Here is a 23,489-nt window from a genome sequence, read left to right as displayed (position 1 = left end):
TATCCTCATTGTTGCACAGAAGAATTACGTCCTGGAAGCACCGCTGGGTACCAGGCCTGCTGCAGGAGCAACACCAGATGTTATGAACGTCTGCCAGAGCAAAGCTGATGACTACTCGATAGTTCAGTGTGCCATGCTTTACGGCTTAGAACCGGGTCTTCAACGACGTTTTGAACGTCATGGAGCATATGAGATGTTCCAGGAGTTGAAGTTAATATTTCAAGAAAATGCCCGGATTGAGAGATATGAAGTCTCCAATAAGTTCTACAGCTGCAAGATGGAAGAGAATAGTTCTGTCAGTGAGCATATACTCAAAATGTCTAGGTATAACAATCACTTGATTCAATTGGGAGTTAATCTTCCAGATGATAGCGTCATTGACAGAATTCTTCAATCACTGCCACCAAGCTACAAGAGCTTCGTGATGAACTATAATATGCAAGGGATGGATAAGACGATTCCCGAGCTCTTCGCAATGCTAAAGGCTGCGGAGGTAGAAATCAAAAAGGAGCATCAAGTGTTGATGGTCAATAAGACCACTAGTTTCAAGAAAAAGGGTAAAGGGAAGAAGAAGGGGAACTTCAAGAAGAACAGCAAACAAGTTGCTGCTCAGGAGAAGAAACCCAAGTCTGGACCTAAGCCTGAGACTGAGTGCTTCTACTGCAAATAGACTGGTCACTGGAAGCGGAACTGCCCCAAGTATTTGGCGGATAAGAAGGATGGCAAGGTGAACAAAGGTATATGTGATATACATGTTATTGATGTGTACCTCACTAATGCTCGCAGTAGCACCTGGGTATTTGATACTGGTTTTGTTGCTAATATTTGCAACTCAAAACAGGGGCTACGGATTAAGCGAAGATTGGCTAAGGACGAGGTGACGATGCGCGTGGGAAATGGTTCCAAAGTCGATGTGATCGCGGTCGGCATGCTACCTCTACATCTACCTTCGGGATTAGTTTTAGACCTAAATAATTGTTATTTGGTGCCAGCGTTAAGCATGAACATTATATCTGGATCTTGTTTGATGCGAGACGGTTATTCATTTAAATCAGAGAATAATGGTTGTTCTATTTATATGAGTAATATCTTTTATGGTCATGCACCCTTGAAGAGTGGTCTATTTTTGTTGAATCTCGATAGTAGTGATACACATATTCATAATATTGAAGCCAAAAGATGCAGAGTTGATAACGATAGTGCAACTTATTTGTGGCACTGCCGTTTAGGTCATATCGGTGTAAAGCGCATGAAGAAACTCCATACTGATGGACTTTTGGAACCACTTGATTATGAATCACTTGGTACTTGCGAACCGTGCCTCATGGGCAAGATGACTAAAACACCGTTCTCCGGAACTATGGAGAGAGCAACAGATTTGTTGGAAATCATACATACAGATGTATGTGGTCCGATGAATATTGAGGCTCATGGCGGATATCGTTATTTTCTCACCTTTACAGATGATTTGAGCAGATATGGGTATATCTACTTAATGAAACATAAGTCTAAAACATTTGAAAGGTTCAAAGAATTTCAGAGTGAAGTTGAAAATCATCGTAACAAGAAAATAAAGTTTCTACGATCAGATCATGGAGGAGAATATTTGAGTTACGAGTTTGGTCTACATTTGAAACAATGCGGAATAGTTTCGCAACTCACGCCACCCGGAACACCACAACGTAATGGTGTGTCAGAACGTCGTAATCGTACTTTACTAGATATGGTGCGATCTATGATGTCTCTTACTGATTTACCGCTATCGTTTTGGGGTTATGCTTTAGAGACGGCTGCATTCACGTTAAATAGGGCACCATCAAAATCCGTTGAGACGACGCCTTATGAACTATGGTTTGGCAAGAAACCAAAGTTGTCGTTTCTTAAAGTTTGGGGCTGCGATGCTTATGTGAAGAAACTTCAACCTGATAAGCTCGAACCCAAATCGGAGAAATGTGTCTTCATAGGATACCCAAAGGAAACTGTTGGGTACACCTTCTATCACAGATCCGAAGGCAAAACTTTTGTTGCTAAATTCGGAAATTTTCTGGAGAAGGAGTTTCTCTCGAAAGAAGTGAGTGGGAGGAAAGTAGAACTTGATGAGGTAACTATACCTGCTCCCTTATTGGAAAGAAGTTCATCACAGAAACCAGTTTCTGCGACACCTACGCCAATTAGTGAGGAAGTTAATGATGATGATCATGAAACTTCAGATCAAGTTATTACTGAACCTCGTAGATCAACCAGAGTAAGATCCGCACCAGAGTGGTACGGTAATCCTGTTCAGGAGGTTATGTTACTAGACCATGACGAACCTACGAACTATGAAGAAGCGATGGTGAGCCCAGATTCCGCAGAATGGCTAGAGGCCATGAAATCCGAGATGGGATCCATGTATGAGAACAAAGTATGGACTTTGGTTGACTTGCCCGATGATCGGCAAGCCATTGAAAATAAATGGATCTTCAAGAAGAAGACTGACGCTGACGGTAATGTTACTGTCTATAAAGCTCGACTTCTTGCGAAAGGTTTTCGACAAGTTCAAGGGATTGACTACGATGAGACCTTCTCACCCGTAGCGATGCTTAAGTCTGTCCGAATCATGTTAGCAATTGCCGCATTTTATGATTATGAAATTTGGCAAATGGATGTCAAAACTACATTCCTGAATGGATTTCTGGAAGAAGAGTTGTATATGATGCAACCGGAAGGTTATGTCGATCCAAAGGAAGCTAACAAAGTGTGCAAGCTCCACCGATCCATTTATGGACTGGTGCAAGCCTCTCGGAGTTGGAATAAACGCTTTGATAGTGTGATCAAAGCATTTGGTTTTATACAGACTTTTGGAGAAGCCTGTATTTACAAGAAAGTGAGTGGGAGCTCTGTAGCATTTCTGATATTATATGTGGATGACATATTGCTGATTGGAAATGATATAGAATTTCTGGATAGCATAAAGGGATACTTGAATAAGAGTTTTTCAATGAAAGACCTCGGTGAAGCTGCGTATATATTGGGCATCAAGATTTATAGAGATAGATCAAGACGCTTAATTGGACTTTCACAAAGCACATACCTTGAAAAAGTTTTGAAAAAGTTCAAAATGGATCAAGCAAAGAAAGGGTTCTTGCCTGTGTTACAAGGTGTGAAATTGAGTAAGACTCAATGGCCGACCACTACAGAAGATAGAGAGAAGATGAAAGATGTTCCCTATGCTTCAGCCATAGGCTCTATCATGTATGCAATGCCGTGTACAAGACCTGATGTATGCCTTGCTATAAGTCTAGCAGGAAGGTACCAAAGTAATCCAGGAGTGGATCACTGGACAGAGGTCAAGAACATCCTGAAATACTTGAAAAGGACTAAGAATATGTTTCTCATTTATGGAGGTGACAAAGAGCTCATCGTAAATGGTTACGTCGATGCAAGCTTTGACACTGATCCGGACGATTCTAAATCGCAAAATGGATACGTGTTTACATTGAACGGTGGAGCTGTCAGTTGGTGCAGTTCTAAACAAAGCGTCGTGGCGGGATCTACGTGTGAAGCGGAGTACATAGCTGCTTCAGAAGCAGCAAATGAAGGAGTCTGGATGAAGGAGTTCATATCCGATCTAGGTGTCATACCTAGTGCATCGGGTCCAATGAAAATCTTTTGTGACAATACTGGTGCAATTGCCTTAGCAAAGGAATCCAGATTTCACAAGAGAACCAAGCACATCAAAAGACGCTTCAATTCCATCCGGGATTTAGTCCAGGTGGGGGACATAGAAATTTGCAAGATACATACGGATCTGAATGTTGCAGACCCGTTGACTAAGCCTCTTCCACGAGCAAAACATGATCAGCACCAAGGCTCAATGGGTGTAAGAATCATTACTGTGTAATCTAGATTATTGAATCTAGTGCAAGTGGGGGACTGAAGGAAATATGCCCTAGAGGCAATAATAAAGTTATTATTTATTTCCTTATTTCATGATAAATGTTTATTATTCATGCTAGAATTGTATTAACCGGAAACATAATACTTGTGTGAATACATAGACAAACAGAGTGTCACTAGTATGCCTCTACTTGACTAGCTCGTTGATCAAAGATGGTTATGTTTCCTAGCCATAGACATGAGTTGTCATTTGATTAACGGGATCACATTATTAGGAGAATGATGTGATTAACTTGACCCATTCCGTTAGCTTAGCACTTGATCGTTTAGTATGTTGATATTGCTTTCTTCATGACTTATACATGTTCCTATGACTATGAGATTATGCAACTCCCGTTTACCGGAGGAACACTTTGTGTGCTACCAAACGTCACAACGTAACTGGGTGATTATAAAGGTGCTCTACAGGTGTCTCCGAAGGTACTTGTTGGGTTGGCGTATTTCGAGATTAGGATTTGTCACTCCGATCGTCGGAGAGGTATCTCTGGGCCCACTCGGTAATGCACATCACTTAAGCCTTGCAAGCATTGCAACTAATGAGTTAGTTGCGGGATGATGTATTACGGAACGAGTAAAGAGACTTGCCGGTAACGAGATTGAACTAGGTATTGAGGTACCGACAATCGAATATCAGGCAAGTAACATACCGATGACAAAGGGAACAACGTATGTTGTTATGCGGTCTGACCGATAAAGATCTTCGTAGAATATGTGGGAGCCAATATGAGCATCCAGGTTCCGCTATTGGTTATTGACCGGAGACGTGTCTCGGTCATGTCTACATAGTTCTCGAACCCGTAGGGTCCGCACGCTTAACGTTACGATGACAGTTATATTATGAGTTTATATGTTTTGATGTACCGAAGGCTGTTCGGAGTCCCGGATGTGATCACGGACATGACGAGGAGTCTCGAAATGGTCGAGACATAAAGATTGATATATTGGACGACTATATTCGGACACCGGAAGTGTTCCGGGTGATTTCGGAGAAAACCGGAGTGCCGGAGGGTTACCGGAACCCCCCCGGGAGAAGTAATGGGCCTTATGGGCCTTAGTGGAGAGAGAGAGGGGCAGCCAGGAGGGGCCGCGCGCCCCCTCCCCCTCTGGTCCGAATTGGACTAGGAGAGGGGGGGCGGCGCCCCCCTTTCCTTCTCCCTCTCCCCCTTCCTTTCCCCCTCCTAGTAGGAGTAGGAAAGAGAGGAGTCCTACTCCTACTAGGAGGAGGACTTCTCCTCCTGGCGCGCCAACAAGGGCCGGCCGGCCTCCCCCTTGCTCCTTTATATACGGGGGCAGGGGGCACCCCATAGACACAACAATTGATCTATTGATCTATTAGCCGTGTGCGGTGCCCCCCTCCACCATATTACACCTCGATAATATCGTAGCGGTGCTTAGGCGAAGCCCTGCGTCGGTAGAACATCATCATCGTCACCACGCCATCGTGCTGACGAAACTCTCCCTCAACACTCGCTGGATCGGAGTTCGAGGGACGTCATCGAGCTGAATGTGTGCTGAACTCGGAGGTGCCGTACGTTCGGTACTTGATCGGTCGGATCGTGAAGACGTACGACTACATCAACCGCGTTGTGTTAACGCTTCCGCTTTCGGTCTACGAGGGTACGTGGACAACACTCTCCCCTCTCGTTGCTATGCATCACCATGATCTTGCGTGTTCGTAGGAAATTTTTTGAAATTACTACGTTCCCCGACAATTTGATCTTCCACGTACAGGATGAAGCATTCGAAAGAGCTGCTGCAGAAATCAAACAAGATCTCAGTGGTGTTCATAAGCTTTTGAAAGAGGTGGATGATATCCAGGGAGCTCCTAGTTTTGATAAGCAAATGCATTCCAAAGCCACCACAAGCCTTGAAGATTTCCAGGTGATGCACATTTTACCTATAATTGAGCAAGAATCGGCTAAAGGCTAACACGCGGTTTATTTCATCGGACAGAATCCGTTCAACAGACGGAGTAAGCAGCACTTTGTGAAGGCTACGGGATCGCGAGATCCTGAAGAGCCCCGTGCCTTCATAGATGATGACAGCCATGATGAATCCTTTCAAAAGCAGCAACAAGTAAGTGTGGTTGAATCGACGCCACCAAATCATGGGGGTGAAAAGAAAAGGGTGGTATTGCTATTATTTAAGAATGACGAGTATGCTTCGTACGACACTGAGAAGAAAAAAAGAAAAAACAAGACTCCATCAGAGTGTACAAATGATTCCGAGGACACGAACAGTAAAAAGAGGAAAATCGACTCTAGCAACTTAAAAAAGAGGTCAGAAGTTCCTGAAACCCAGAGGGACCAGCTAGACGTGGTTCGACAGGATTTCGTGGCGTCACTGATCAGCACTACAAATCATGAAAAACAAATGGTCTTAGTTGATGACATTGTCGTGCTATCAAAGCATTTGCAATGCCTCACCCATAAAGATGAATCTGAAGATGGCGTATGGTTGGGTGACGAAGTAAGATGGTATTTCGCAAATTAGTTTATGAAGTTTCATTTTTGTACAATACAATTAACTTGATTATTGTTGTAGGTGGTTGATGCTGCGATCCAGCTCATGCGTCATGATCAACCAATTGACACAAGGGACGGCCAACTGGTTTACATTGAGAGGGTGGCCGGCGTTGCTAAGCTCGAAAGAGATGGTAGGATAGAGGAGTGCTACGAGGACGCTTTGGCAGGCATTCCTGGAACAACACAAGGCAGCACCTACCTGAAACATGATATGGTATTTTAAGCTGACGTAGAACATATTTTTTTATTACTATGCACGTTGATCTAATTATCTGTGCACTCCAGGTTTTCCTACCTATGAATAGTTTAAACACCCACTGGTTCCTTGTGGTCGTAAACCCCAGAAGGAAGAGATTCAGGTTCTTGATTCACTTTTCCACTATATGATACCCAGAGAAGTAAATAACGTGGTGAGAATTTCAACATATTTAATTATAAGAAAGGATTTAACATCGTATGTAAGTATATTAGTCGTAGGCAACTTCTCATCCCATTGGGCTTGCAGGTACGTGGGATGGAAGCACATCTGAGAGCAGCGATGCGAGTCAATGGGATTGAAAGCAATGCATGGGAAGACATTAACGTGACGCAATGGCTAGTACGGAATATTAATGTGCCAAAATCCGATGAGACGTCAGTCAACAATATTAGCTTTTGTTTTTGTTTTAGATTGTTAATATCTGAAATGCTGATCTAACAACATAAAATGTTGCAGTTCTTATTGTGCACTGTACATGCTGAAGAACATCGAATTATTTACGGGACTAAAACTGAGGTTGCAATATGACGAAGTACGTAGAGTAACACCTAAAATTCTGTCATTTTCTGAAACATATGGAACGATACTAACATGTCCTCGCATGCAGGCCTACATCGACAAATTCAGAAGAGAGCTACATGTTGTGCTTGTCGATTCACCCTACAACAAAATGAAATACAGAGTTCATGCAGTACCATGCTAGGCAATCGGATGCATCTGCGGTTGAAGACGACGAGGATGCAAGCAGTTAGTCCAGCATTGTGGTTCATTCTTACATGTGGAGTGTACACTTGGCCATAAAGTGATAGAGTAGGGTGTGGTTGGGTTTTAGTCCCGAAGAAGGTTTCCTAGCCGTGTTCCTAGTCCATTGCACATGAGTCAAGTTGTAAAACTTCAATAATATTGGTTACTATATTTTGCTTGAAATAAATTTGGTCTCTACGGGATCTCGTAGAAATCTATATTTGCTTTTTACTACCATGTGACAGTAATGGTGCCTGGGGCAACCCTAGAAGAATAATGGATTATGATATGTCTATTTTCATACGAGAGAAAAAATTATTAAAGCATGAGCATAGCCTCACAACAGAAGTCAAAAATACTGCCTGATTCAACACGCAATCCCAGCTATGTCTCGTAGGCAGGCCGCAAAGCCAAAAAAATAGAGCATAGGATAACAAGAGTAAAAGCACGTACCATAGGGGGCCTCTGCAGGTGCTGCAACGCTGAATTGAAGCGATCACCTTCAGGAGCACAGTGGTGTGGCCATGGTACATCCATCATGCCTCAGGGAATCACATAGCATGTTCTGTCATAGCCCTGCAAAACAGAGGAAAAATTACTACTTGTACTAACCTTGTCAAGTGTGTGCGTGTAACAAATGTTGGACATAACTAAACAGGGAAGAATGAAATGCAACATATGGAAGAATCGAATGCTCATTCCTTTCTCTGCTTTTTGCGAGGACCATTACTCTCCCTTTAACAAGGCTAAAACATCATAATAAGACTTAACAGCAATCTTGAAAAGGTGGATATCCCATGTGAATCTAATTTTTCATATAAAGCACATGCCAAGTCTGTTGATCCCAGTCCAACAATTGCACAAGAAGAAGCGAGCATCATAAATATTGTGCAACATAAGCTATAAATTGTTTATAGTACATTCCAAAATTAATAGCTTATCATCTCTATTGATCTTCAAATCTCACCTATCAGCCAAATTGAAAGAATACATGTTGAATGCAACGGTTGAACGTTCGTAGATCAACCAGTCGGGGCTGGACGAATGGGGCTGGCCGTCGAGGCCGGCGGCCGGCTTCATCTAGTCCCGCAAAACATGATCCATGCCCAACCACCTTGCCATCAGACGAGATGCATGGCCAGATCAAAGCTGCAGCCATGGCTGAGAAATGATATGTAGAGGACGCAAACAACCAATTGGGGTGTGGGAAAGAGGTTGCCTATAACCTTGTGGCTATAGGCACCCGCATGGAGGACTGGGAGGTGGGATGGCGCCGACTCTTCGCCGGCGGCCGCCGCGGGGAGGGCAGTGGGCCTCCTCTCGTGTTCGTTGAAAAGGGGGTGCGAGATCGCGAGGGAATTGGGGTGGAGGAAGGGAGGGGCCGCGACGCGCGGCTAGATCCTGCCGGCGACGAGGGAGGGAGGGGCCGCGACGAGCGGCTAGATCCTGCCGGCGAGGATTAAAACCGTAGCGGCGGCGAGGAATAAACCCTAGCGAACGGGACAAATATCGAACCGAAAATAGCCGTGAAATTCGTACCGAGAATACCCTCGAAATATTTGGGAGGGAAAATCAGATCAGTTCGAAATATTTTTTCTCCCGAAAATGCCCCTCGGGGTCTGATATAATACACGTGACATCAGCGTATTGCATCGGATCTGGACCGTCGAATTCGCTCCGACGGACGGTCCATATCGTCCGGATGCACTGTAAAATGACTCTTCTCATTATGTGGCAACTGTTATAGCCAGCTGACTAGGCATTGTTGTACTTGCTCTTAGGGCTCGTGCTGCAGCTAGCTACTAGTCGAGAGCCCGCTTCTCTTCTCTCTCCTTCAACTAATTAAAGATATAATATTTTAGTCCTTATGTCACCTTATTATACTTGCTTTCAAAGCGTTGAGTGACAGCCCTACGAGCGAAGTGCTACCACCCAAGCCCTACAAGCTATAGGACGTGGCTAGGGACTCGCAACAACCGAATAGCGCACAAGCATTTGGGTACAAGCTATACTAGCTAGGTATAGCCGTGCCAGCTGCCGGTGCTGGTGGTTTGGTTACCTCACTCGTCTGTTCCTCCACACGCTCGTCGACACGTGCCACCCGTCCTCTTCCGCCTCGATGGATCGAGAGCTACAGTAGTGTCTACCTTCCACCTCGGCGAGCGTGAGCTGCCGTGCGCTCGTCTCACCTTTACTGCGACGCCTCCCTTTGGCTTGGGTCCGTCGCTACGCACTGTTGCCTCGTCAGCAAGCGGGTTCACCTCAGCTCGTGCGTCGGTACGAACTAATCTAACATCAAGTCATGGATTCATCAATCATTTCACGCACCCGCTGCCCCACCACCACCCTAAAGCTACAGTACGCGCGCCCGAGAGAAGGGACGGAGAGGGTGGCCGAGCTAATAAGCGGTCGATCTGTGAACTGGTGATTGACAGTCGAGAGATTTGTAGAGAGAGACTATTTAGGCGCACCGAGCAAGCATATGATCAGACATCGCTCTGCTGGCTGCGGAAAATAAAAGGAGACTTAGAGAGAGAGAAAAGAAAGAGAGGAGGAGGAGGAGATGGGTCGGGGGAAGGTGGAGATGAGGCGGATCGAGAACAAGATAAGCCGGCAGGTGACGTTCGCCAAGCGCCGGAATGGGCTGCTCAAGAAGGCCTACGAGCTCTCGCTGCTCTGCGACGCCGAGGTCGCCCTCATCATCTTCTCCGGCCGCGGCCGCCTCTTCGAGTTCTCAAGCTCCTCATGGTGTGTAACTAAACCAACGCTCGCTGTTTCTCTCCACAGTGCATGCATAGATCGGCCAACAGCAACAACGCTAATACGATCTAGTAGTAAACCCATCGAGGTTTGGGCCGATTAATCGAACCGATGCCCTTTGAATCCTTGAATCTAATTTCCCCTCTTTGGGTTCACGCGCTTATAGTGGAGCAGGTTTCCTGGGCAAATCGATTTGGCTTAGGTCCGCAACCTGTTTGTAGATTTTTTTGGGGGGTTAAATCTTAGCTTTCTTCCACCCTATCTGTTCATCTTTTCCGTTGTTTTGGTCTCACTTGGTCGCCCGGATAACCGAGATCTGGCAAAATAAACCTCTATTTCCTGCTGCCTGCAATAAACCTCTTCTTTTTCTTATCTGTTGAAAAAAAAATAGTGATGGAGATCAGCTAGTCCCTATCATATTAGGCGTTCGATCGATCGTTAACTGCATCGACACTCAGGTAGATTGACAAACAGATTGTTTGCTTGTCAGGTAGATTTATTATCTGGATCAGTGAAACGATGCATCCACCTGCTTCCATCTTTAGATCGAGCTTCTGTTTTGTTGGCCCTTGCTTTTCCCATTTTTATGTTTTATCAGATCCGCCGTGCATTTGTGCACTTTGTCGACTAACTCCTCATCCACTGCCAAAATATAAATGAGCAATCCGGTACTTCCCCATGTAATTAACACGTACTCCTTCCGTCGCAAAATTTTTGTCTACGGATGTATCAAGTCTCGTTTTAATATTAGATACATCCGTATCTAGACAAATCTAAGATAAGAATTTTGAGACGGAGGGAGGGAGTACTACTAGAAGCCTGTTTTGGTCATTAAGACGTACTGGTAGGTAGTACTCCGTTTACGATGTGTGCGTTGAGAAATTGCAGAGAGAAGGTGATACATACCGTTCCATTTGTTACTGTTCCATTGAAGGTAGCAGCTGTCCGATCAAAAAACCCACCCATCTTCATTGAGCCCCGTGTAGAACTACTCGGTGCTTTGTGCTCTGACTGCCCAACCGTACGTACGTCAGATGCCAAGTGATCTCTTCCATCAGACTTCATATCAAGTCAGAAAACAACAGCCCAGCTTCACCAGCTTTGCATGCAATATAGGAGTGCTGATTGTGGTAGCGATATTACCCATGTGAAGAGCTGACAGATCCACTGAAAATATACATCGAGTTGACTTATACACATGCATGCAAGACAATATGTTCTGTTAGGATTGGTTTTCTTTTCTATGATGATTGTATTTCAAGTAAATTGCAGGTAGATATAGCCGTATATGTTGTGCCACGTTTATTTAGCATAGTTGCTTCGAGTTTTCAGTTCTTTTCCTTTTTTGACTTATGCAAGATACTGTGGATGTTTATAGTACTCTAAACTTGATATTATATGGTGTGTGCATAATGCATAGAGGTCGGGGGTAAACCCTCCTTTCCGAAAAAAGATGAAAAAAATAACGTCAACGGCTGGTGGAAATCCACATTACATTAAGGATTGAATCTGCTTCAACTAGCCATTTTGTAGAAAATACATGATCCACGGTGGAGTTACTCTATTACTAGACAACTTTTGTTGGCCATCCGTTTTTAAAAGTCATTACACAACTTTCATGCAAAACTAAAGTGGTCATATAATATTTGAAATTTTATTTTGCATTTCCTTCTAAAATTTACACAACTTTGACTCTGCTTCATCTTGCCATTTGTAGCAAATATATATATGATCCCCAGTGGAGTTTACTCTATTCCTATAGGACTTTGGTTGGCCTTCATTTTTTTTCTAAAGTAATTATACAGCTTCCATGCAAGACTATATATATAGTATCCAGATCGGAAGTTTTATTTTGTCTTTCTTTCTGAAAAATAAAATATATTTTCTTCTCGAATGACACCACGGATAATGGTGAACTTTATTTGTTTGCTTGTGTTTAGGTGCTTAATTAATTGGTGTATACTCGTTTTCGCTGCACATGTCATTTTAAACATTTACATGGTGAAATTAAAAAAAATTATATAGCCATGAATCATTAAGAAAGTAGTGTAATATCATGTGTAATCTAAACATTAACAAACATGTTCATACACGTGGTTTATAATATTTGACTAAGCTCCACACGAGATTTGTACTACACCACACAAATATCATTGATTGTCAGAATACGTGTTGGCAAAGACCCAATATAGTAGAAAAGCCTTCCTCCTCTCGATCTCCACAGGCGAGTTCGTGGATTCGCCTTCCCTCCGCCTGCCACTCCGGCGGCCAGTGGCAGGAAGGAGAATCCTGGTGTCTTGGCTCCCGCTAGTAGATAGGTAGGGTTTAGACCTCGCAGTGGTAGCGTTTGAACGGATGGTGGCGCTCCTTCTTCGAGTCAATTTTTCGGTCTCCGATCCTCCTCAAGTTCGTCCGTTGGGACGGATTAGACGGAGCTCCGGCTTAAATTCTTGCCAGCTCCTTGTGGCGGCAAGGTTAAGGTGATGTTTCCCACCGTGCGTTCACAACGGCGATATTTGGTGTCGTATTCTTCAGATTGATTCTAGGATTCAACGGCAAAGACTGCGGCTCCGGCGCGCTGGTCCTTAGGGGCACTTGCACAAAGACTTCCCGGCTGTCGATAATGTCAGGCCGGCTTTAGTATGGGAGTGGCGACAGCAGTGCGTCGGCGGCGGCAAGGGTGGTTCAGTGGTCTACGGATCTCGATGTAATTTTTATTATGTTTGAGGTGCTTTGTACTTCCGGTGAGCCTTTATAATAGATCTGATCCTTTTTGCAAAAAAAAAGGACCCAATATAGTACACCCTCCTTTCTCAATAGGAGGGTATATACCTTTTGGCTCAAGTTAAACGTAGACCCTCAAACCGTCCGCAATCGTTCGGGCAGGACGGTCCAAACGCAATTTGCCATCCAATACAGTACCCAATCGGTTTGCGTACCAGTCTAGTTGTTTTAAATCCCGTAAACCGGAAGCAAACCAGGGGGCTTTGTAGACATCTGCATGAGGAATTAAAAAGCCACGCACCACATACTCCTCTCCTCTCGGTCCATATGGTGGAAGGCCGCTACTGCGGGTTGGGGGAAGGATCAGCAGCATGCTTGGCGTTTGGCAGATAGCATGTTTGAAGTTTGGTGGAAGCCACTAATCACTTTCTTTCACTTTGTTTTCTTCAAATACTTCATTTGGCGTGAGCGACTACTAGTTCCCTTCATTTGGCGGAAGCAAGCAGGTGGCTTTGGCAGAAGCTATGCTAGCACTGTGGATGCCTTCCACCAAATAAAGCTACTACTCATTTTTACTTTATTTTAAGGGGAATCACGTAGTTAATTGGCATGCTTGGTGGAAGTCTATTTAGCTGAGGGATGCAATTTTGAGGAAGGTTATGGTAGTGCTCTATTTTATTTAAGTTTAAGAGGAGGACATTTGAGGTATATGTTGGATGGCCGGTTCCATATCGTGTCTGCGAACATGGTCCGTATGCGCATAGTGTGTCTGTTTTAGAGGATAGTGTTCGAGATGCCCTAAACACTTCCCCGTTTGATTTGATCTATGAGTACACAAATGTTGTTGGGTCCTTACTCCACTGAGTGGATTTTTGGAACTTGGGTTTACACACACCCGATTAAGCAGTTAAATTGAAAAAATAATTAAAAATCAAATATTTCGGTTACATTTTTGTAACAAACATGGTCTAGTGTTATATTCATGTGTAAAATTTCATGAAAAATTGACTTCCATGGACTTCTTATCAATTTCGTAATTCCGTCAAGAAACTTTGCACATGAATATAACACTAAAATAAACATGTTTGCTGAAACGAGTTGAGCATATGAGGTACCATGCTCAAATTAATAGGTAGGGGTGAGGCTCGAATCTGGGCTGGCTAGCACACCAACCTGTGCTTCTACCTAGTAAGACTGCAGGCCTGTCTCACTACAAAACAAGTTCAGACATGTGAGGTCATAAAGTAATTTAAAGTTTAGGTAGGAAAAAAAAGAGAAGACATTGCAAGGTTAGGATCTTCAATATAGATGGAAAGAATTTTCTTACAATAATGGGAGCTTTTCCTTGAGACTCCCTTTGAGATCACATTTTTTGAAGAGGTCTTAAATTTGCATTAGTTAGCATATCCATGGCATATACATGAAATAACAAGAATCTGGTTTCTATACAAACTAAAGATGCACAAAACCATTAGTTATTATAAAAGAGATGCTAAGTGTAACAAAAACTAAAAATATCACTATAGAAAAGGCAGATTTAGAAGAAAAAAGGATAAGATTAACGGGAGACACAACAAGATCTAGATCTGAACTTATCACAAGCAGTAGATTTAGAGGAAGGCTGGATAGCGTAGATGGAGACACTTTGCTTCCACCTGATAGCAAGGAGGCTAATCGAACTGCGCAGTCCTTCGTAAGACGCCTTGGGCAGTTGGGCCCTCTAGACCAGGTTCTTCACTACATGTGTTCCCATCGTATACGTGCATGCATTCTACAATATATGTTTAATAATTTTTTTTCGATAAAGGACATTTCATTGAATAGATATATCGAGATGATACAATCATGTCGAAAGAAAGCCCGGCCTCTGCATAGCTAGATGCTATGCACACAGCCAAAAAATCCAGATCACCCTAAAAATAAAATAATTTGATACAATGCCAAGCAATAAATCGTGTCCAGCCTAAGGAGCGGTAGATCCTATCCGTAAATCACACCGCCATCCATGGGGGTAGAAAACCTCCCTGGCCGTACGCTCCAGCCGTGTAGACGCCATCATAAAAATGTCCCTGTCTTCCGGCTTCTGCAGGATAGACCAAGTACGGAGCCATCGTGTACAAACATGAATAACCTGCATAGGAGATGAGACACATTTATTGTTAAAAACCACATCATTCCTGATAAGCCACATTGCCCAGCATAAGGCCGCCGCTCCCACAAGAATATGTGCAGAAAATTGTTTATCTATACCCCGCAACCAGTTGCCGAACATATTCCGTGCACTACGTGGTGGGTATAAATTCGAAGCTACTTGGACCATAGCCCAAACTGCCCGAGCGAACTTGCACTCAAAAAATAGGTGTTTGGTAGACTCGTCATGTTGGCAAAAGACACGTCTTGGAGCCATGCCAGTTTCGTCGTGCCAGATTATCTCTAGTTAGGATGACTCCTTTGTTAAGAAACCAGAGGAAAATCTTGACTCTTAGGGGAATTTTTAGCTTCCACAATTTCCTGTTATCTACAGGAACATCACAATGAACCATTGCATCATACATGGATTTGACCGAAAATTTGCCATTCTGATGCAAGTTCCATCGAAAAGTCTCCCGATCATCTGACAGTTGAATGTCCTCCAGGCGAGTGAGTAATTCATTCCATGCTGTCAGACGAGTGCCCAAAAGATCCCTACGGAAAGAAATATCGGGGTTTTCCTGTCCTAATACTTGTTTGATCGTGACAAATTTATGTCAGACGATCCGGTACAAGCTCGGATATTGCACCATTAGGGGAGTGTTCCCTAGCCAGGTATCTTCTCAGAAACGAACCTGAGCACCGTCCCTAACCAAGAAGGTCCCAAATTGGAAGAAGAATTCCTTGGCCTTCATGACACCACTCCAAAAATGTGAATCCCCAGGTTTCCAATGAATTTGAGAAATGGCATTGGATCCCACATACTTGTTGCGAATGATTTCCTGCCATACTCCCTTCTCAGTGAGTAATTTATAGACCCACTTGCTGAGAAGAGCGATATTTTTAATCTCAAGGTCTTGGATTCCCAGGCCCCCTTGGCTTTTAGGTCTGCATAATACGCTCCACCTAGCCAGTCTATATTTCTTGGTTTTGTTATCACACTGCCAAAAAAATCTGGATCTAAAGTAATCTAGACGCTGTAGAACCCCTTTCGGCAGGTGGAAGAATGACAACATGTATAAAACCATGTTGCTTAGGACAGAATTGATCAAGATCAATCGCCCCCCCATAAGACAAGAGTTTGGCCTTCCAACTGGCTAAACGTTTCTCAAGTCTCTCTTCCACATGCTTCCACTCAGCGATAGTTAAACGCCGATAGTGTATGGGGATACCCAGATACCTAATCGGAAACTGCCCGAGCTGGCATCCAAAAATGTCGGCATACTCGGGTACAGATTCTGCAGCATCTCCAAAGCAAAAAAGTTCACTCTTATGAAAATTAATTTTGAGACCAGAAAGTTCCTCAAAGGCACATAAGAGTAGCTTGAGATTTCTTGCTTTATCAAGATCATGATCCATAAAAAAAAATTGTGTCATCTGCATATTGTAGAATGGATAGACCATCTTCTACCAGATGTGGGATGACCCCGCTAATTTGACCATCCAGCTTGGCCCGCTCCACTAGGGTAGCTAGCATGTCGGCCACAATGTTAAACAGAATAGGAGATGCGGGGTCGCCTTGACGAAGCCCCTTCCTTGTCTGAAAATAGTTGCCAACGTCTTCATTAACTTTTATGGCCACACTACCGCCAGAGACAAAGCTCTCTACCCAGCGGCACCATTTTGGTGAAAACCCTTTCATGCGTAAGGTTTGCAACAAGAAGGGCCACTTAACTTTGTCATAGGCTTGCATAAAATCAATTTTAAGAATGACACCGTTCATTTTTTTCGGTGCAGTTCATGTACAGTTTCGTGCAGGACGACCACTCCATCTAAAATGTTGCGACCTTGCATAAATGCTGTTTGTGTGGGTTTTACGACATGGTCAGCTACACCGTTCAACCGATTAGTCGCTACCTTCGTAAAAAATTTAAAACTTACATTGAGAAGGCAAATCAGTCGATATTGTTGAATACGACTAGCCTCCTTAATCTTAGGCAGTAGGATAATTTCCCCAAAGTTTAAACGAGAAATATCAAGGTCCTCGGAATGCAGTTGGTTAAACAACTGAACCAAGTCTGCCTTAATGACGTCCCAAAAGCATTGATAGAACTCTGCGGGAAAGCCATCCGGTCCCGGTGCCTTGTTGTGTTCCATCTGAAACACAGCGGTTCGAATTTCCTCCTCAGAAAAAGGAGAGGTTAGGAATTCATTTTCCGCTTCCGTAACTTGACTATATGTTTAATATATGTGTACCAACCTCTCATCTCAGGTGGACAAGTAATCCACACTTGACTATACATACCATCCAAGATCACAATCAGATATGGAAGGATACCTAAAGAATTTCATGTGTTACTTTTCCTATATGTGTTCAGCCCAATGTTCCGTTATAGCCCGCTACATAGCCTTTTCAGCAGGGTGCCGCTAAATAGACCCATATACAAATAGCCCGCTATAGCCTGCTATAGCCCGCTATAGCTGATTTTGAGGTCCGCCGCTATTTGGCAATAGCCCGCTATTTAAAACATTGGTTCAGCCTAAAAGCATTTATGTTTTCTACAATTTTTGCTTGTCAGAAAATATGAACTGATCACTTAGAGTTCTTATGTCAACAGCATGTACAGAACACTTGAGAGATACCGTACCTGCAACTCCAACTCACAGGAAGCAACACCTCCGCTAGAAAATGAAGTAAGCCTCACCAGTTCTTAACAATACCTTGATATATGCAATGCACTTATACTGAGATATAGTACCTCCGTTTGGAAATACTTGACGTGGTTTTAGTTCTTATTTGAACAAAAACCACGCAAGTATTTCCGAACGAAGGGAGTATATAATTTAGTTGACAAGCGATGTCTCTCTTTCATGCCACCTCCATAGCTGGTTTGCTCTTTTCTCCTTTTCTTTTCTAGACATAAAGGAGAGCCAGATGTATTTTGTGCAGTAATCAATATTATCAGTGCGAGATTCAGAGAGTGTGTGGTCTTTACCTCTGTCCAGAGTCCGGACCGGTTTGAGCTTTGTCTATAAAGCTGAGCTTTGTCCATGTGGTGCGCGTGATACGAGTTTAAGTATATTTTTGTAAATTAAAAGCATTTACAGACCATTTAACTTCACCCCTGTGTGTAGTGCTCGAGTATTTGCCAGCCTTACCAGGTGTATTCCTCTGTGTGTGTGTGTGTGTAGTCATATTCTTTGAATGAACCGAGACTAGCTCTAAGGTGATCACTGTATGTGTGTGTAAACAATCATATTCTGTGAATTAATCGAGACTAGCTCTAAGTGAACACTGACCTACCATGCATATCGTTGTCTTTCTTAACTCAATCCTTCCCAGCTTCCTCTCAAAGAAAGAAATCCTTCCCAGCTTCCCCTAAAAAAAAAGAAATCCTTCCCAGCTTCCCCTAAAAAAAAAAGAAATCCTTCCCTGCTTCCCATTTGTTGGGACAACAATTTTGTTTGGAACTATCTTGTTTATTTGGCCAACATGGTCTATTATTCTGAACCTTTGAGCTTCCTTTTTCCACAAGTATTATATCAGTCGAACTGACATGTAATATTTCGCACTTTCTTGTTGAAAACTAGATTAATTACCAGGAATATTTGAAGCTCAAGACCAGAGTTGAATTTCTTCAAAGTTCACAAAGGTAGTCTTCAGAGATGCAGGTGAACAGTTACTTTCCTGCATATATAATATGGATTGAAGTGTTCTGATATTGGTTCTCGTTCTCATACGTAGAAATATTCTCGGTGAGGATCTGGGCCCACTTAGCATGAAGGAGCTTGACCAGATAGAGAACCAAATAGATGCATCCCTCAAGCATATCAGGTCAAAAAAGGTAGAGAACTTAGACTCTCATGTCACATAAGCTAACGTTCACCAAGTTCAGATGCTTTTCATTCAATGCTTCATTTTAAGCAAAACATAAAAAGAAAATGGAAGGAAACTCTCCACCTGTGGGAAGATCCTTCTAGCTTAATGGCAATTGGGCTATGGTTCCACTCAAGCCACATGGGTTCTTGCCTACTCATCTACCTAACGACGGAAAACTAAGTGGAGGGAGCAAACACCGGGAGTGGTGACAAGCTACAATAGTTAAATATATCAACTTTGAATTCTCTTAACCAAACATTTCCTAATAATGTTGTCTAGATTTTTCTTTTAACCCGAAAACCTTCATTAATCATGTCAAAAGAAAAATCTAGACAACAGTTAAGCAGTTCATATACCTTCTTCCAACGATACAGACCCTCTCCCTTGACCTACCCTCTCCCTCCCGCGCCGCCCCCGCGCGGCGGCGGGGAGGACTTCCGGTGCGGCCGCCCCTGAGTCCCCCTCCTCCCTCCTCCTCTCCTGTCGCCGCCAGAGGGCCTAGCCGGGCAAAGCTCGCCCGGTCCGGCGGCGGCCAGGCCTTCTGGCTCCCCCGCGCGCAGAGGAGCGGCGCGGGCCCTTCTCTCCGGCTGGGGCGCGGCGTGGGCGCCGGGCGCTGCGGCGCGACGTCGCCTGGCGCGCTGGCGGCGCTGGGTGGTGGTCGCGTGGCTGACGGCGCGGCCGTTGGTGGATCGCGCGGGGCCCAGACGTGGCGGCGGATCTGGCGCGTTGGGGCTCCTGCGGTGAGGGCTGCGGGCGGCGCGGCCCGACGGCCGTGGGCGTCGGGTGGCGGCTGCTGACAGCAAGGGGATCGGCGCAACAACGGCTTGGTGGCGGTGGTGGCGGTGCGTGCCGGCCGAATCTGGCGTTTTCTGATGGGCGACGCGGGTTGGGCCACTGGCTCGGCCTGGCTGCGGCTCCAGCGGTGGGCGGCGGCGGCGAGGCGGCTCAGTCCTCTGGGAGTGGAGGCTTCCATTCGTCACGCCGGCACCACGGCGGTTTGGCGGGTCGGCTGCGGCTGGATTTCTAGCGTCGGATCGTTTGTAGGCGGCCTGGTTCGACCTTCGAGCCATCTTTGCGGCGTTCGGCCGCTATCTTCGTTGAAGGGCTGGCCCTCCCCCAGCTGCGGTCCATCACTCGTCTCACACCCGGCAGCAGGACTGAGTTCATCTCGCGCCCGGCAGCAGGACTGACCTTCTCTCGCCCCCGGTAGCAGGACCGTGCTCGTCTCGCGCCTGGCAGCAGGACCATGCTCGTCTCGCGCCGGGTGGTAGGACCGAGCTCATCTCGCGCCCAATGCCACAGAACGGGTCGATGGAGGCCAGTTTTGGCCGGTTATTGGGTCTCTGCACTGGGGGCCGCCCATGGTTCTTTGGTTGGGGTAGCGGCGGATCTCGGGTGTGGTGGTGTCAAGGTCTTGGATGCCAGGGTGGCGGCCCTGGTGATGGTTCCGCGGTGCTCATGGGCAGAGCCAGTGGCTTGGTGCTGCCCGGTTGCCACGACCGTGTGGGCGGCGTGGTAGCCGGGGTGTGGCGTTCGGTGGCGGTGAGTTGTGGCCGGGGTGAAAACCTGCTCTATCTTCGGACGGACCGGCGCCAGCGAAACTCGTTCCCTTCTTGAAGGCGTCGTCGCGGCTCTAATTGATGGTTCCGCGGATCTCGGGTGTGGTGGTGTCAAGGTCTTGGATGCCAGGGTGGCGGCCCTGGTGATGGTTCCGCGGTGCTCATGGGCAGAGCCAGTGGCTTGGTGCTGCCCGGTTGCCACGACCGTGTGGGCGGCGTGGTAGCCGGGGTGTGGCGTTCGGTGGCGGTGAGTTGTGGCCGGGGTGAAAACCTGCTCTATCTTCGGACGGACCGGCGCCAACGAAACTCGTTCCCTTCTTGAAGGCGTCGTCGCGGCTCTAATTGCCCGTCGTGTTGCTCCAGGGGAAACTCTAATCCTCGGATCGGGCGATGGCGGCGCTCCGGTGTCGTTCCTTTCCTGAAGGCGCCGCCTTGGAGCCCACGGTTCGTCATATGCGGCTTCACCTCTTCGTGGAGTGCTTGGGTTGGTATTGCTGCGCTCAGCGCCTATGTATCCTGCCTTGGGTGTGTGTGTGTTGTGAGGGTGTGCGTTTATACCGGGTGCTATTGATCGTTGCTTTATATATAAAGTGGGGAGAAAGCCTTTTTCGATAAAACCTTCATTAATCAAAATTATGTACAAAAGTATACAAAGAGACAAAATCGTCTACTTAGCTGATGCCTATTCTAGGGAACATCATAAAAATTATTGTAAAAATTGTTCAATCCAATCCTTGATCTTCTGTGCTCATGAGATATTAATACATTGTTCAATATTTTTAGTATATATGTGATATGGGTCGTGCATGACAAAGTCGTATGGTTTGCAGAATCAAGTATTACTCGATCAGCTATTTGAACTGAAAAGTAAGGTAAGCATGAAATTAGGATTATCTCGATGCCAAATTTTGCATCATTTTCTCGTCCAGTTCTTTTGCATCCTTCTTCGGTTGATATTGTTTCTTTAATAACTGCCTAAAATGATGTTCTGCAGGAGCAAGAATTGCAGGATGAAAACAATGACTTGAGGAAGAAGGTAATATCACTGAGGTTACAGTATTTTTTTTTTCAGGGGTACAGGTTACAGTATCTGACGTAACAACACCAATTTCCCTGCCAATGCTTGATTAAAAATTTAAACAAGACAACATAAAAGTACATTTATCTTAAGGGGATTCTTTCAGTAAAATGCGGCTAATAAGAATCTGATGACTGATTTCTTGTACGTGTCAGTTGCAAGATACCACCAGTTGCTGCGGAGACAATGCGGTCCATATGTCCTGGCAAGACGGAGGGCAGTGTAGCTCCAGAGTACTACACCCGGAGCATGATACCTCCATGCAAATTGGGTATGTTTTTCTACATGTCAATCAGTGAAAAGCTGGTAAATCTCACCCGCAAAATAAAGAAGCTGGTAAATCTAGGCACACACGTTGGAGTATAAATAACCACATCAGTTACCAACGGCCTATTTTTTCGAAAAAACTAAACAATAAATCATACGCACCGGTCCAAAGTTTAAATAGATTTGTGTTCCCCCTGTGAAGGTATCCTCAGGCCTACATGGACCAGCTGAACAAACAGAGATCACGTGGCTTCTGAGCGCCCTGGTGGAGGATCGTCTGCAGGTTGGATATGATTAACTGATGTGGCGCTGCGTCATGTGTACTGTAGCTAATGTATTTGTACTTCGGTGACAATTGTTATATTTTTTTTGTGTACTGGAGTTGTGGTGATGAGCACCACATGTATCTACTGAAATTACGTGTGTGCTAAGCTGCGTGGTACGCAGAAGGCCCAAAAGTTTGACAGCTTGTGCGGTGTGCTGAGGTCGCTATTGTTGTTTGGACCCTAATAGCTTATAGCTGGCTATCGATCCTTCAGGACTTTAAGGAGCGATCACCTTTAATGTAAAAGAGCCGATTTTGTTTCCACGTTTTTCTGTTTTATTCCGTTTTTCAGGTTTTTTTGTTTTCTTTTTTTTTCTTTCCTTTTTCTTCTCCAGTTATTATTTTTCATTTATTTTTTTACTTTATTTCTTTGTATCTTATTTCTTTTTTTCTTCTCCATTTTTTTGTTTTCCTCTTTTGATTTTCATTTTTGTTGGTTTTGTTTTTTCATTCTACTTTATTATATACATGATCAACATCTTTTCAAAATACTTGTTCTACACTATTCAAGTACTCGTTCAACATTTTTAAACACTTTGCTCAACATTTTTTATATACATCATCAACAATTTTTTAAATACTTGTTCAACTTTTTTCCGAATGCTTGATTAACATGTTTTTAAATACTCATTCAACATTTTTCAAATACATCCTCAACATTTTTCAAATACATCTTCAACATTTTTCAAACGCTTAGTTAACATTTTTAAATACTTGTTCAATTTTTTTAAAATGCTTGATTAGCATTTCTCAAATACGTGTTCAACATTTTTCGAACGCTTCACCATCATTTTTCAAATACTTGTTCAACAATTTCTCTGAATGCTTCATTAACATTTTTTAAATACTAGTTCAACATTTTTTTCAAATACTTGGTCAACATTTTTTAAATACTTGTTCAACATTTTCATATACTTGTCAACATTTTCTAATATGTATTCAAAAATTTTCAAATACTTGTTCATGATTTTTAGTACTTATTCAATATTTTCAAATACTTGTTCAACATTTTTTGAATTCTTGTTCAACATTTTTTTCAAATACGTCGAACGTTTTCGTTCCCAGGGGAAGCAGATAAAGCGAATGTTTTGCTACTTGTTCGAAGGTTCGCCAGGTGGGAGATCCAGGGCGAACCCGTGATAGGCCCATACGCCTAGTTAACTCTTTTCTTCTTTGTATTTGTCATGGACCTAAAACAAAAAAAATATGATGTACATTTTCTTATGTCCAGTGTGCAAAAATCATCAAAAAGTTCGTGCCAAATGAAAATAAAAAAAAGATTGCAATGCCAGCAGAAAA

The 23,489-nt window shown here is 44.2% G+C and overlaps 2 protein-coding genes and 1 long non-coding RNA gene across 3 annotated transcripts; 2 read left to right on the top strand and 1 right to left on the bottom strand.

Moving 5' to 3' along the window:
• The first annotated feature begins 9,831 nt into the window (after positions 1–9,831).
• Positions 9,832–22,454, top strand: LOC109778186 (MADS-box transcription factor 1). The gene is made up of 8 exons (XM_020336739.4): positions 9,832–10,215; positions 17,700–17,775; positions 18,673–18,734; positions 18,827–18,926; positions 21,351–21,392; positions 21,515–21,556; positions 21,754–21,869; positions 22,068–22,454. The coding sequence occupies exons 1-8, from the start codon at positions 10,031–10,033 to the stop codon at positions 22,120–22,122; spliced, it is 678 nt and encodes a 225-aa protein (XP_020192328.1). The 5' UTR covers positions 9,832–10,030; the 3' UTR covers positions 22,123–22,454.
• Positions 14,709–19,934, bottom strand: LOC109778185 (uncharacterized). The gene is made up of 2 exons (XM_020336738.4): positions 19,318–19,934; positions 14,709–15,082 (listed from the first exon to the last, which is right to left on the bottom strand). Exons 1-2 carry the CDS (start codon positions 19,932–19,934, stop codon positions 15,007–15,009), a joined length of 693 nt encoding a protein of 230 aa, XP_020192327.1. The 3' UTR covers positions 14,709–15,006.
• On the top strand, positions 20,515–21,137 carry LOC141021347 (uncharacterized). The gene is made up of 2 exons (XR_012182321.1): positions 20,515–20,767; positions 20,884–21,137. It is a non-coding gene; the product is annotated as an uncharacterized lncRNA (long non-coding RNA).
• Positions 22,455–23,489: the final 1,035 nt, after the last annotated feature.

Source organism: Aegilops tauschii, chromosome 4 (genome assembly GCF_002575655.3).
Source record: "Aegilops tauschii subsp. strangulata cultivar AL8/78 chromosome 4, Aet v6.0, whole genome shotgun sequence".
In the NCBI taxonomy this organism is placed as follows: domain Eukaryota; kingdom Viridiplantae; phylum Streptophyta; class Magnoliopsida; order Poales; family Poaceae; genus Aegilops; species Aegilops tauschii.
The sequence above is the reverse complement of the archived record's forward strand: the minus strand, read 5'-3'. Positions and strand labels throughout refer to the sequence as shown.